At 36.5% G+C, this 15721-nt stretch overlaps 2 protein-coding genes across 2 annotated transcripts; both read left to right on the top strand.

The window, feature by feature from the left end:
* Positions 1-1880: 1880 nt before the first annotated feature.
* OR51B5 (olfactory receptor family 51 subfamily B member 5) lies at positions 1881-2819 on the top strand. Its single transcript, NM_001389190.1, is given in 1 exon segment — positions 1881-2819. A coding segment is annotated over 1 exon segment (939 nt).
* Positions 2820-9796: 6977 nt separating this feature from the next.
* On the top strand, positions 9797-10729 carry OR51B10 (olfactory receptor family 51 subfamily B member 10). The gene is given in 1 exon segment (NM_001388963.1): positions 9797-10729. A coding segment is annotated over 1 exon segment (933 nt).
* The last annotated feature ends 4992 nt before the right edge of the window (positions 10730-15721 follow it).

The following is a 15721-nucleotide window of genomic DNA, read 5'->3' as shown; positions in this document are numbered from 1 at the left end:
TCTTTAAAAAGAAAAAAAAAAAGAAAATTCCCCAATGTGTTTTTATCACATTTGTGGTAAAACAAAATTCCAGTGTTATCCATAATACCCTGTGAGACCTCACCACTGCCTGGGTCTCTGATGGTACCTATTGTCTGTCTCTTGTTTGCTCACCAAGCTCCAGACATGCTAATTTCCTCCTCTAAATGGAACAGTCTTTCTCCAGATCTACTTATGACGAGCTCTCATTGTTTTTCAAGTCTTGGCTCAAATGGCACCTCCTCAGAGATATAGTCCCAGGTCATCCAAATTACTAAATTTATGCAATACCATCCCCATCAATCTCTATTAAATAGTGCTTTTTTTATTTTATAATTGCATTTCTATTTACCTAAATGTTTATTTATTTTCTAACTTAATGTATGCCTTATAAGATCAGTGACTTTGTCTTATTAGCATTTAATTCCAGTACTTAAAATGTCATGTTTATCACACAGTGGATGCTCAAAACATATTGGGTGAATTAATATATATATGTATAAATGTCTAAATGTAGGTGTGTATATGTAGATATGTACATGCAGGTTTATATGTACATGTATGCATGTATACATGTATTAACATATAGTTGATGTATAGATGTAATGGGTGTGTGTAAAACATAACATGTTAGGTACTTCACTAGGTATTGAGCAAGGCAAATAAAACATGGTTTCTATATTCAAGTAGTCCATAATCTAGTGGCAGAAGAGATGTGGAAACCTTTTTCAAGGACATACCTCTTCCCTCTGCCAACAGGCAATTCTGTGTAAGCAACAATAGGGCTCTCATTTATTATTTCTTGGGACAGGTTCAGAAGTGTATGGCTGGTTATAAAAGAAGGAGATCAAGAAGATGGATATTTAAATACAAATGGAGAACTTGAAAAAACAGAAATCAAGTTCTAGGGAGTTGTGATAGTGGGTCTACAGAAAAGTAATAGGGAAAGAAAAAGAAATGACATGGAAATAAGATAATTTTTTTTAAAACACTGAAGGATAAAGTCAATCATGAGCCATATCTTTGGCTGGCCTAAGCATTTATTCCAGCTCCAGGGTCCATAATCATCTAACTTCCAGTTAGTCTAGGCTATTGTAATGAACAGTGAGTAGTTCTATAGTGTCCAGGAGGAGGTTAATAAGCACATCATGTTTGTCTTCCCATCACTAATCCATGGAGTAGGGAAGTAAAGTGCCTCTTCTTCCTATCTGTCTACTCCTTAGCTATGGTGATAGTGGTACAGCTTTTCTTTCCATATTTTTTTTCTCTTAGACACCTGGGACTTTTATTGAGAATTCAGAGAAATCCTACATATGCAGGATAATGTGGGTTAGGAATCACTTGTGAAGGCAAGTATAGTTAGGTTAGGGTTGAGTTCCCTGAAATCCTCCAAATATGGATTCTTCTGTGAAGTTGGTATAGTTGATGGAAATGGTTTCTATGTGTAGTGTGTATCAGAAATTTGCTGGGGAGCTTATTAGAATACATATGACCATATGAAACACCAGGGATTTAATTGGGAAGTAAGAAGGAGATGGTTCCTAGAATATGCAGTTGAGAACACAGAAAATAACTGGAACACCTGGGTGGCTTGGTCAGTTAAGCATCCGACTGTTGATTTTGGCTGAGGATTCTATCTCTCCCTCTCCCTCTCTCACTCTCTAAAAAAACTCCCCCAAACTAAAAACAAGATACAAGATGTTTTAATAATACATTTTGAGAAACCATGGCTTATATCAATGTCATTATTACCTTTAAGAGAGAATTCTGAGACGATATACTTGGAGTGATACCTTGAAAGTGGAGCTGCATTTCAGTGGTAATAACAGGAAAAAAGGAAATCTCTCCTGGATAAACCCAACATGTGGCCCAACAGCAGTTCCAGTTCCTTCCTTTTGACTGGTTTTCCAGGCTTGGAGGCAGTTCACCACTGGATTTCCACACCCTTCTTTTTCATCTACGTCTCTATCCTTTTAGGCAACAGCACTCTCCTTCTTCTCATTAAGGAAGATCACAATCTTCATGAGCCCATGTACTACTTCCTGGCCATGCTGGCAGCCACAGACCTAGGGCTGACCTTGACCACAATGCCTACAGTGTTGGGAGTCCTCTGGTTGGATCACAGGGAGATTGGAAAAGTAGCCTGTTTTTCTCAAGCCTACTTTATACACTCACTTGCCTTTGTAGAATCTGGTGTTTTGCTTGCTATGGCCTATGATCGTTTTATTGCCATTTGCAACCCCCTTAGATATAGCTCTATACTCACTAATAATCAAGTGCTGAAAATTGGGCTAGGAGTTCTGATGAGGGGGTTTATATCTGTTGTTCCTCCAATCTTACCCCTTTACTTTTTTCCCTATTGCCATTCCCACATCCTCTCACATGCATTCTGCCTTCACCAGGACGTCATCAAACTGGCCTGTGCTGATACCACCTTCAATCGCCTATATCCAGTTGTGCTTGTAGTCTTGATATTTGTGCTGGATTCTCTGATTATCCTCATCTCCTATGTGTTGATACTCAAGAGAGTCCTGAGTATTGCCTCCAAAGAAGAGAGGGCCAAGACCCTCAACACCTGTGTCTCCCATATCTGCTGTGTCCTGGTTTTCTATGTCACAGTGATTGGACTGTCTCTGATTCATCGGTTTGGAAAGCAGGTTCCACATATTGTTCACCTTACTATGAGCTACATATATTTTATTTTCCCTCCATTAATGAATCCTATAATCTATAGTGTCAAGACCAAGCAGATCCAGATTGGCATTTTTCGCCTTTTCACTACCCATAGAATCAAAGTATGATATCTGACCATCACAGTCCCTCATACAGAATATGAGTACTCTGGGTTTTGGCAGAGTAGTGAAAAAGTCTCATATCAAACACACATGATAAGATTCTCTTGGTAAAATAATTGTCAAAGTAGAGCTACAAGTTGTCCTACCTTATCTAAGTTTAGGTCTTTGGTCTAATGTAGTTTGTGCATTTTTTAAAGAAAAATTTGCATACTGGATATCTCTGTTTGCCACCCAGTTTTTGTGATAATACACTAGCTGTTTAGGTGTGTCTATAATGTATCTAAAATATATTTCTTTGGGATTAGAAAGGTGGTGGATAGGAACAGAGTTATAAGGATATAAAATAATAATTGGTTTGCAAAAAATAAAGTTTGGTCTGTTTATATCCAATCCAATCTAACTTTCATGAATTTCCCCACAGATATTAATACTAATTGTGGGAACCTGTATGTTTGATGACTGATGTTCTAGAATTTTCTTGTAAAGATGTCTGAATTTTTCTCACTCAGTATTGTAATCACTTGTTATCCCAAACGTATCATTGATTCCTCCTCTCTCCATAAAATGATCATGAGTTTGTCTCAAGAACTATAAGCTTATATTTATTCCAAGGCAGGACCTACTTATGAAAAACAGTTTGTGATAAGAGGAACCATGGATAAAAGAAAGGAAATAGACATAGTCTATTACTCTGTTACTCAGTACTTCTTTCCATATTTTCCCTTATTCTCATCCTATGACTCCATCATTAGCTCTGATTTTGGTACCATCTCCAGAACATCTACCAGTGGCTAAGTAGTCTAAGTAGAAAAGATGATTTCTTCTCCCTCTTTTTACTATGAACAAAGCTTGAGGGACTGTAAGAATAGATTTCCACATTTTGATTAAAACTTTCTGACGAACGGGGAAGGGATTGCAACTCAAATCAAAATAGCTTCCAAGGATGGAGGCTGTGTCTTTATTACATCTCAATTAGGGCAAAGAAAGAAAGAGGTGATAAGCCAGGAGAAGAAATACATAGAAGGTGCTATTGATGTAATTGGTACTTTGTCCAGATCACTTTAAAGAACTGTGTACCTACTTCTTGCTTCTGTGAGTGTTAGCTGCTCATCGCTCACATTTGCTGCTTCCTTCAGGTTATTATTCTTAAGTCAATTAGAACTACTTCACCAAGATTATGGCCCCTCTTCCCCAGGAAGAAGACCATGTGCAAATAACAACTTTTTCCCTTTTAAAACTCAACTCCAACAGGGACTGTGTCCTTGCTTATTATCCCCTTTCCCTCCCTATTCTGTTTTTTCTTGCTTCTTATCTCTTGAGAAGATTCATTAATAAATTGTGTACATCTGAATTTCTGTCTCAGGTTTTGCTTACAAGGAATCCAGCACAAGAAAACCTTCAACTCTCATCTTTTTCTTATTTCATCAAGAGATTTAATTGTGAAAGGACTGAGCTTATTAAAAAAAGAGCAACTGTCAGTTAAGAAAAAAGAAAGCACTTTTTTCATCCTTATCACTTGATGATGTCCAAGTAACATACCTTGAATACTAAAATGTCTATGTGAGTGTGTGTGAGATGATAAGTGACATTCTATTTCCCATTGTCCATTTCCCCAAAATACAGTAAATCAAAGCTAAAAAATGACAGGAAGCAATCCTGGATGACCATTTGGTCAATGATTAATGAAGTGACTGCCCTTGTTTAGGAAATTCATCTCTTATTTGCAAATAATTGAGGAAAAAATTCATTGAAAGGAGAATTATAGGGTAAAAAAAGAAATGAAGATACCAGGGAAGAGATTAAAGGAATCCCTCTGTTAATCTATACAAAAGAATTACAAAAAAAAAAAAAAAAAAAAAAAAAGAATTACAAAGGACTGCAATCCACCTAGATATTTACTTCTTTTAAAAATCTATTTTACAAAGCACATCATTTCCTTGGGTGTCATAAAATTTAGAGTTTCCTGTAGATAACATACAAGTGTATCTGTTGTAAAATACAGGGTACTCAAAGTTACCTATTTGCAACAGTATATCTCAGGAAGCACTGAAAATATGTTTTGTATTCATAAACAAGGTGGACTTCGAAGTGGTTGGTTGGACCAATGCACCAACCCATAAGTGAATCTCCATCAGACAAGTTTATGAAGTCTGAAATTTAACTTATCATCATTGAACACTTGAAAAAAAAAAGAACTTGGGCAGAGTTACTATTGGAGGACTTCATGATAAATAAACTCAACTCACTATAGCCTACTGAAATGAATAATCAGCATGTAATTATAGGAGAGCTAAGGTTTATAAGAATAATATATATTAGGAAAAAGCCTTTGCAAGTATCATCCTCACTCTTCCAAAGAATATTATAAGTATATAGCATAAGCTTTAATTTAAAGGATAACCTACCATAAGGATATTGAATTTGAGTTAGGAAATGAAAGGCTGATCATGAGTTCCTCTTGATGAAAGACAAAATTCAGTCTTAAAAATGATCAGAAAGAGAATTAGAAATATCAGAGGTACATTGAAAACCCATAATATGATCTAAAAAGTCCTCTTCCAAATATAAAATAAGTACAAGTGAAAGGCTCATGGATTTCATTCAGTTAATTAACAAATAATTGCTGAATTCTTTCTCAGGAGATGCAGACTTTTATAGGGTAAATGAAAGGAGATATATTTAAAGATACTTATTAGGTTAAAATAAGTTAGATATTCAGAGCTATTAGAAATGCTTAAAGGACCCAGGGGTCTCTATATCCAATTAAAGAATGTCAATCAACTTTTATTTAATAGCCTAAATCTCATAAAGTATCATTGTTATGAATAACCTCATAGACAAAATTTATTTTTAAAGGACATTTAGAAGTTTATGTCCCTATACTTCTATTGCTAGACAAAGTTGCAATAATAGTAAAGAAACACCATAAAAAATGGGTAAGATGAGATGGACCCTTTAGAGGAAAAATTTAAAAGATGGGATCTACATAGAAGAGGATGGAATGCTAAAAGCTGACAGGTACTAGAATTGAATGCCATAGAAAAAAGAAGGCTGGTGACATCAACACAGGGTAGCAAAAAGCTCCCAGGGAAAAGAATTCTCTGAATCTTTAGTGAAGGTATTTAGAATGCCTGGATGTTATCTTCATATATGTCACAAATATGATAGGATAGGAATAGGACTTAAATTGTGTGATATCAGAACTCAGATCCATTGCCAGGGAATGGTGGGTAAGGCCACAAGAGAATATTTTAACTGGAAAAGTAAGATATTTTTTATTAATAAAGCTGTCTGAATATCTTCAAAACACATATTCTCATGAAGATAGAGCTCTGTAACCCGGAAGGAGACAGACACTGACTGTAAGACCCTTGTCACGAAACACAACATCAAAGAAAGGCTTTCATTACATGAGATGAGAGGTCCTTCCAAATCTGGGGGATTATGCTACTGTGATTCTATACTTTCACGGACAGTATTGTCGGAGATATTAAAGGAATGAATAAAGTTTGGAAAACACATGAATGGCAGAGCCATAATGGCCACTTAAGGAAATGGTACCCACCCACCTCCTCCCCGAGCCGGCAAACCCAGCTGCTTGGAGTGTTGGTTCATATGGGTTAACAGCTGCTCCCATTTTCCAGTGACTTCTCCTATGCCTCGTGTGAGAAATTCTCCTGACTGGGGCATCTTGAAGCAAATGGCCTTCTTTCTGTTCTAGAAAAAGTGATCCTTTCAGGAATGGAATTACACACAGGGGTGGGGAGCTCTGTGGACAAGAGGGTAAATCTTCCTACTGATGAAACAGAAGGAAAGCTTGAAGTCATGTGGATTACGTTACTTCACTTTATTTTTTTTCTTTTTTTTTTGTTACTTCACTTTAAATTCAAAATATGGCTCTCCCAAATCAAGTCACCGTGACAAAGAATTTTTCAGAGAAAGGAAAGTCTAAGCTAAGATAGGACAAGAGAGTTCATCAGATTCTTATCTATGCCAGAATGTGAGTACAGTCCTTTCTACTCAAATATAAATATCAGAAGAAGTAAACAATAGAAAGAACACCATCTCCATGTCCACTACTTCACTTCATTATTACTTAAAGTAAAAGAAGATTTTTTTACTTGTATTGTTCCAAATGCAAGAATATGATCTCTGGATAAGACTTACTAAGAGAAATATATAAACTCACTACTTGAAAGAATTTATCAGTAATTGGACTTATTTGTGAGATAAAATCACTTTAAGAATGCATGTATAAAATAGTGTAAAAAAATAGTGTAATAAGTGATCTCATTTGAAACCAAAGGAAGGTAAATGTCAGAGAATTATCAATGTCAGATAATTATCAATTATCTAAACTTGGCTAGATTACTTGCTCCCAGATTTAGGAATGACAAAGTCAAATGCAGTTTTGATGGTATCTTCTCTGTTCAGATGGGGCTCAGGAAGGACAAAGGTGGTTTAACAGCATGACTTCCATCTTCTAGATGGAGCTACAATTCTGCTATCTGTGTAATGTGGAGTTAAAGGACACAGCTCTGGGGGCCCTTCTTCCCCAGAGGAGGCCAGAAGAAGATAACACAGAAGCCTAATTATCCAACAGCCAAAGGAACCCTAGGGAAGCATTTTTCTATATAAATTATTTCACCAATTGATCCTATTAGCAGTTTCAAAGATAACATTTGCATTAGGTTCTATATATCAAGACCACAATTACCTCTCCCCTTAATTCCTGGTGTCCCAGGTAAGGCTCTTTAAGCATGAAAGGATGGGAAGGAGATTGTAGAGAAGAAATTGAAGACAACTGCTCTTTTTGGACTCCTCTTCCTTCATGTAGATATTGCAAGATGGTGAATAGAGAAGTGAAGAAAGCTATGTGTAACCATGGGCTGTGCCCATTGTAACAGTTTGCAGCATAAAGGTTCAACTCTCTAGGAAATACTGACTCTCAGAGATACGTAATGCAGTTTTGTCTTCTTTTGTTTTCGTTTTAAGTCATGGGTGCATGTATGAATAATCAAAAGATCCAGCTTGCTACCTAAACTTTCTTATTAGTCTAGGGCTATAAGAATATTTTTCCTATAATAAGAATATTCTTTGGAAGAGGCAAGAAGAAGAAGAGAGACTAATGTTGGGAGTACAGGTGCAGGGCAAGGTCATCATGACACATACAGGTTTTGATATCACATCTTTTCCTTCTCTTGGTGCTATTCTCAATGTTCAGTTTTCTTTCTCTCATATATTCCTATGTTACCTTTCTGTCCTCTCTTTTCTCTTCCTTCTGCCTCTTGCCTTCCATAATATGACTAATTCTCAGTTATAGGACAAAACTGTGTATGTTCTTACCATAATACCTACCTTTAAAATTTGCTGTTCCTTTAAGGCTTGGGAATGATCACAGTGTAAGAGTTCCACTGGGGGTAAGATACAGTCAGGCCTGGTCAAGAATTTCCACCAGTGAGAAAAAATCGGAGTCTGGGGAGCCTGATGATGACCACATATGCAGGGTGTTGGTGAGTTATTGGTGACTCTTAACTGGACATTTGTTTGGGAAAAGGCTGTGCTTCCATCAGTCAGCTTACACATTAGCCAATTAGTGTATAAGTAAGTAGTATTTGTTTTTTTTTTTAAGTAGTATTTGAAGTCAATGTCAATACATAAATCAGTTTAAACTTTCAGCCTACTAGCCAATTAACGTATCACTGTGTTAAAAATAAGACCATTGAAGTTTCGTTAGTGATCTGATGATCTATGTCAAAATCTATCATTGCTTCCAGGAAGACTGACACATTCATATAACAGTCAATAAAGAAAGAAATGTTAGCATTGGATTGAAAATACCCATGTTTTCATTGGAATGAGTTAATTAGAGCCCTTAGGTCTGAGGGACTGGTAATAAAATGTAAAAGGCAAAATAGTTTTCATTAAGTTTTGTGCAAGAGCCTGGGTGATGCAGAAGAGACATGTGGGACTTAGCTACATAAAATAATATATATCCAAACAAATTCACCTTGTTGGCAGAATGTGTTTCCTTATGGCACTAAGCATGACATCCCTACTTTTTTTTTTTTGCAGGCTGTCAGCTGGAACTGTCTGTCTGCTCCTAGAGGCTGCCTGAATCCTTTCTAATGTGGCTCCCTACGTCTTCAAACTAGTAACTATCTGTCAAGTTTTTCTCAAACTTTGAAACATCTTGGGTTCTCATTCCACCGCTAGTCTAAATTTTCCATCACTAGTGAAAAATTTTTGCTCTCAAGGGTCATGTGATTAGATTTGGTCCACCCTGTCTTTTCATGTCTTGTTAGCTCATTTCATTTTAGTGAGATAGATATGATTGTCCCTAGGTAAAATTTAGAAGTTGAAAAAAGTCACTTCTAAGCTTTCATCTGCTGTCTTCAGCGTCAAATGTAATGCTTCCTTGGAGCAGAAAGTTGTAAGTTCCACAAAGTTTAGTAATATTAGCAGTCCCGAAAGGTTAGGAGGTACCTGGACAGAGTTTAGGAACCTCTCTTTGGGGCTTTTTAATGTGTTGGTCCTGTGGGCTTGCATAACATACTTATCCATACAAAGTATTATAATGTGAACTACAACTCAGGTAAATATAGTATCACCCCAAGAGAGCATATTTTTTTTGTGACAAGACCATGAAGTCTGTGTCTTTAATGCCAAGTCAAGTTCTTCATTTATGTAGGTATCATCAATTCCTATTTGATGAATCAATGAACATAATATGAATGGTTGATCCAGAATGGAAGGACTGACTTCTTTCCTACCATATAAAATATGTTCACAATTGAGAGAAGAAACTATATGACAGAACTAGAGATGGATAAAGGTACAGATGGACTATATTTTAGATACAGTGGATTAAATAAAATTCAATATTAAAATTTGAAAAAAATCATGTACATGGATTAAATTATATTTCTACTGAACAATTCTGGTCTAGAGAGAGGTTTTTTGTTTCTTCTCAGGGATCCACCATGTGGCCCAACATCAGTGCTACCCCTTTTCTACTGACTGGCTTCCCAGGTCTGGAGATATTTCATCCTTGGATCTCGATCTCCTTCTTTGTCATTTATGTCTCCATACTCCTCAGCAATGGTACCCTCCTCTTCCTTATCAGAGAAGACCACACTCTCCATGAGCCAATGTACTACTTTTTGGCGATATTGGCAGCCACAGACCTTGGAGTGACTTTGACAACGATGCCTACTGTGCTTGGTGTTCTATGGCTTGATCATAGGGCCATCAGCCATGAAGCCTGCTACTTTCAGGCCTATCTAATCCATTCACTCTCTATTGTAGAGTCTGGAGTCTTGCTCATTATGGCCTATGATCGTTTTATTGCCATCCGCAACCCCCTGAGATACACTTCCATTCTCACTAATGCTAAGGTGGTGAAGATAGGTCTGGGGATTCTAATGAGGGGATTTATCCTCATTGTTCCTATAATCATCACTCTCTCTGGATTCCCCTACTGCAAATCCCATGTCCTCTCCCATGCTTTCTGCTTACACCAGGATGTGATCAAACTGGCCTGTGCCGACATCACCTTTAATAGAATCTATCCTATAGTCCTGGTCTCATTAACTGGTTTCTTGGACTCTATACTTATTCTTATCTCTTATATTTTAATCCTTAATACTATCATGGGAATTGCCTCAGGTAAGGAGCGGGCTAAGGCTCTAAACACTTGTGTCTCCCACATTAGCTGTGTTCTGGTTTTTTATGTCACTGTTACTGGGCTGACTCTCATTCATCGATTTGGGAAATATGTGCCTCATATAGTTCATATTATCATGAGCTATATATATTTCCTATTCCCTCCATTTATGAATCCAATAATCTATAGTATTAAGACAAAGCAGATAAGGAATGGTATCAATCACCTTCTCTCTTTCCATAGAATTTGATTCTGATCTATTTACCTTGTGGTATCTCCCCACTATGGGATAAGTTTCTTGGGAGAATGGGCTGTATGAAGCTAATGTGGCTTACAATCAAAAGGACTGACTTTCTTATGTCACTTAAAAGACATAGCTCATTGTCCTGATTCTTAGCCCCTTGCTCCCATTACATTCCCAGGGACATTGACCATAGCCTTGTTGCTCTGTTTGGTGGGTTGGTTTGCTTATATACTGTCATTTCTCATCTGCCAGAACTGTCTTCATAGTTACCTGAGACCAGTAATATTTGAAATGGCTGCAGACTCTATACATTGAGAGGGCAATGAGATAGTTTGCAAGAGTTCTCTGGTATTTTGTGGAATACAGTTAAAATTTTTTGAGTGCCTGAGAGTGCATCAGAGATGACAGAGGGTCTTAGACAACTCTACTAGTATTGCATTGCACTAGAGTGGAGCAAAAATAAATGAGAATAAGATATTCAGATCAAGAGAGGGCTTGCTGCCAATACCACCCAAGGCCAAACAAGAACTTGGATCCTAGCAGATTCCAGTATAGCATGCCTGCCATAGATTAATGAGAAGGGTCTGAGTTGATGATATCTGGTGTCTTCAAACTTATGGGATGAGGCCTTCAAACCACACAATAAAATAGAGTTCCATTTCTTCCATGCCTGAGGTTTTGTTTTGTGTTCTACAGTTTGTAACCTTGACATATGCTCAATTAAAAAGTGATACTAGTCAAAGAAACATTCTAATAGATACACAGGGGCAACATTTTGTCTTTTTCTGGATTGAGGGTAGTGAAATAAAACATTTCCAGGAAATATTGTAATTGTATGGACTTGAAACACATAAGATATTTAAGGAAAATTCTCTCAGGACCTCCCATGAATTTATTCCATGCAGGGGTAAACACTATGAGAATTGGTACACCAGCAATATAGGAAGAAAAGCTCTGTTTTATTAATTCATCAAAGGTAAAGAGGGCTAGGGAGAATGATGTATATTCAGCAAAATTATAGAAAACATGTTGGCAAATATAATGCTAATATATTCAATCAATAATTAGCCCATGACTTTTTCTTTTTCTTTTTTTCCCTTTTAACTGGAGAAGGAACTTCATATCCCTATGTCTAACAGGATTGTTGGAGTGACTTCCTATTATCCTCTTGTAAAGGGATTTAATTCTCCAGTGAAAATGGTTATTTTAAAATATTCTATGGAAACCAACAGTTTAGATCTTCCATCGCTGTTTACTCCCATTCTTAATTCACTTAGCATTTTTTACACTTTAGTTAGGTTTTCCCCAATTGATTCTATGAGAGATAAGAGAATAATAGATCAATTGCTTGAATTACTCAGTAGAGTAATACCTAGAAATGAATAATAGATCAATTGACTTGTGTCAATTGTGTAGTTCATGCAGTTTAAAAATTAAAAATAAGAGAATACACAACAAGAACTTAAAAGTGAAAAGATACATTTAAGAAAGTCAAGGCAATGGTGGCATACGTAAGTCTAACATAAGTCACTAGTAAAGTAATACATAGAAATGAATTCAAAGGTAATTCCTATTTAAAGAAGGTATAACAGATATGATATTTATTTTTTATCATGTATCTATATATATACATGCAAAAGCATCTTGAAAATTTAAGATTTCGTATGAATGTAGTTATCAGTTTTACTATAGTGTCTTATTATTTATAAAATTACATTCTGCTTTTTATAATATGTACTCTGTTCTCAAACTTCCCCAGATTAAATGGATAGAGTATTTCTAGACATATGGAACATACTATTACATTTAAAGAACTAAAGCTGTAATCATATTATACCTTTGAATATATCTAATTTACTTGCATCAATTTATTTTTAGGAATATGGAAAATTTGTAAAAAATAAAAAAGCACAGTATGATAGAAACAATGTGTCTTGGAAGAAAAAAGTATGTCTACTCTTGCCTCTTTTGCTTGCAACCTTTGTGATCTTGAACAAGTCATTTAATCTCTGAGCCTCAATTATCTATCAATTAGGAAAAACAAAATGCATACTATTGGCACTCATATGTCCTGTTAATTATTTTAATATCATTGTATTGGCAAAGCTGGACATCTGAAAATTATGACCTGTCAACACTAAAATAGGAGGGAAGAATATTCAGCCAGTAGGAAATCACTAAATATATGATGATTCTTTCATATGATGAAATACATAGTTACGAAGAGATACACATATCATCTTCCACTGTTCTCTCTCCTTAATCTACCACTTTCAGTCAACTTCTCCTCTTTCTAAGTCATAGAATCTTTCTTCCATATACTTCTATGCCACCCTACTGACAACATCTCGTCAGGAATAAGTCCCTATTACAGACTGGAGTAGGTGAGTGCCAGGAACAGAAATATGGGGTGACTCTTCCTTTCTGATGTTAGATACAATCAAGAGAAGCACGTAAGAAAGTTTTCCAGAGGCTTGCACAGAGGGAATCCTAGCTGAGGTAAGAAGCATCTACAGCACAGAATTCTTCCTTTTTTTCCCAAGAAGTATATTAAAAGAACTATGCTAGATTTAGCTTTTTTAATTTGCAACACTTGGGATGGCATCATCATAACCATGAATGCCCTAAATTAAATGTGGTATTATGTGCTTTTATCCATTTTTTCTGGGTAGAAATTTAGTTTTTTTTAGATCCTAACAGCACGTGCACACACATTCGTGTGTATGTGTGTGTGTTTACACTTTAGAAACTGCTGTCTTAGAAAAGACATGTGAGACTCACTAGGGAAAATAGAAAACCTGAGACCCTGGCCATGATCCATCACTCTTATACCCATAGGGCCTATACCTCATCCCATTCAGGAGGAAGGGAGTAGATGAGAAGAGCAAATGAGGAGGAGCAGGAATAACACTCTCCTTTCTGTTTACCTGTGCATTTGGACTTTGTGATGGATTCATTATTCACTATTTCCTTTTGAAGTCCTGGGACACCTGGGTGGCTCAGCAGTTGAGCGTCTGCCTTGGGCTCTGGTCATGATCCCAGGTCCTGGGATCGAGTCCCACATCAGGCTCCCTTGCATGGAGGCTGCTTCTATCTCTGCCTGTGTCTCTGCCTCTTTGTGTGTCTCTCATTAGTAAATAAATAAAATATTAAAAAAAGATGAAGTCCACATATCTTTCCTGTCCTTTCTTTTCTCATACACCCAAACCCCCTCTGCTTCTTTTCTTCCTCCATATCCACTGAGAGTCAAGTTAAGCTCTCAGACTAAGCAGTTTGGTGTATTTCTTTTTTCTTTTATTTTTTAAAGACTTTATTTATTCATGAGAGATACACAGAGAGAGAGATAAAGACATAGGCAGAAGGAGAATCAGACTCCTCACAGGGGATTCAATCCCAGGACTCCAGGAACATAACCTAAGCCAAAGGCAAACACTCAACCACTGAGACACGCAGGTGCCCCAGTTTGGTCTGTGTGTGTGTGTTGGAATCTATTCTAGTCTAGGAGTTCTATTTACCTAGAAAAACATGATAACACAAAAATCAGGTTGGTAAATTATCTAGATGTTTTCAGCATTAGAGACTCTGTTGAGATATTCATTGCCAATGTTTTGCACAAAATTGCACAGTGATCAAACCCAATTATAAACTCTGCTAGTGTGTATTGTGAGATTTTTCAGGACAGAGGCTGTGCTTATGAAATGGTTTTCTCATAGTGTCAGTGATGAGGTGTGTGCTCACTAATTCTCTCCACATTCAAAATAGTAATCTTTCTACTTGTCCCAGATGGTAGTGAGGAATGGTGCTTCTACTGGCTGTCTACACATCCAAGTGTATAGTGCCTTTTGAAGGACAATTCATCAGATATTAATAAAACAGTTCCCCCAGAACTTTAGGAATTCACTAAAGAGAATACATGTTCTGAGTTGGGAGATGCCAATTATTTTCAAGACCATAGCTTTCCTCACTTCACCCAGATATATTAGTTCTTGTGTGCCTGTTGTAATTTTCTCGACATCTGTCAATAAATAAGCCCATATATAGCCAAGCCATGTTTATGGAACTTTTGCTACATAATGTAGGATTGGAAGAATGCATACAGTATGATCCCAGCCCTGAGGAAACTGTATATAGTGGCCTCAGTTTGATGAAAGTATCTTGTACTCCTAGAAGCCCCACACACCTGCTCTTGGACCAATATCAGGGTTCTTTTTTCATCCTGGACAGGTTTTCCCTTTATTCCAATGGCTCAGGAAGATGTCCTGTTTTTTACATTCTTAGACCTGTCATAGCCTTCTCTGTATCTTGTTATTTTTCTGATGCAAGCCTAGCTATAGAACATACAGCCTCCCTGTTTCTCAAACTTTTTTCTGCTCATAAAAATATTAAAAGCTTGTGTCCTGGCTGATCTTGAACATTTTATTACCATTCTCTGAAAAGATCTCATTAATTTTTAAGAAGAAGCTTGCAATCTGGAAATATGGTTTAGTCATTCTAAATTCCTTTTTTTAAAATAAACTCAAGACCTTGTGTTTTTCTTAAAATTTATTTTGGTTTTGCTATTTTCCCCTTTAGAATAAATATTTCTTTTTTTTTTGTTTTTTGTTTTTGTTTTTTTTAGAATAAATATTTCTAATTCACTACCTTTCCTAGCTACCTTTCCCTTCCTCTGATATATTGTTTTCTCATTCCTGTTAATAAATTGTAGGGAATTTTCAGGGATAGAGCAACATTTATATAGTAATGCTAATTTAAACCTCTAAATGACTTGATATGTTTTAATTGTAGGGAACTCTTAGAGTTGGTGATTTCTTTTTTTTTTTTATTAAAAAAATATTTTATTTATTTATTCATGAGACACGTTGAGAGAGAGAGAGAGAGAGAGAGAGAGGCAGAGACACAGGCAGAAGGAGAAGCAGGCTCCATGCCTGGAGCCTGATGTGGGAACTCGATCCCGAGACTCCAGGATCATACCCTGGGCTGAAGACAGGCACTCAACTG

Source organism: Canis lupus, chromosome 21, assembly GCF_011100685.1.
Source record: "Canis lupus familiaris isolate Mischka breed German Shepherd chromosome 21, alternate assembly UU_Cfam_GSD_1.0, whole genome shotgun sequence".
In the NCBI taxonomy this organism is placed as follows: Eukaryota; Metazoa; Chordata; class Mammalia; order Carnivora; family Canidae; genus Canis; species Canis lupus.
The sequence above is the reverse complement of the archived record's forward strand: the minus strand, read 5'-3'. Positions and strand labels throughout refer to the sequence as shown.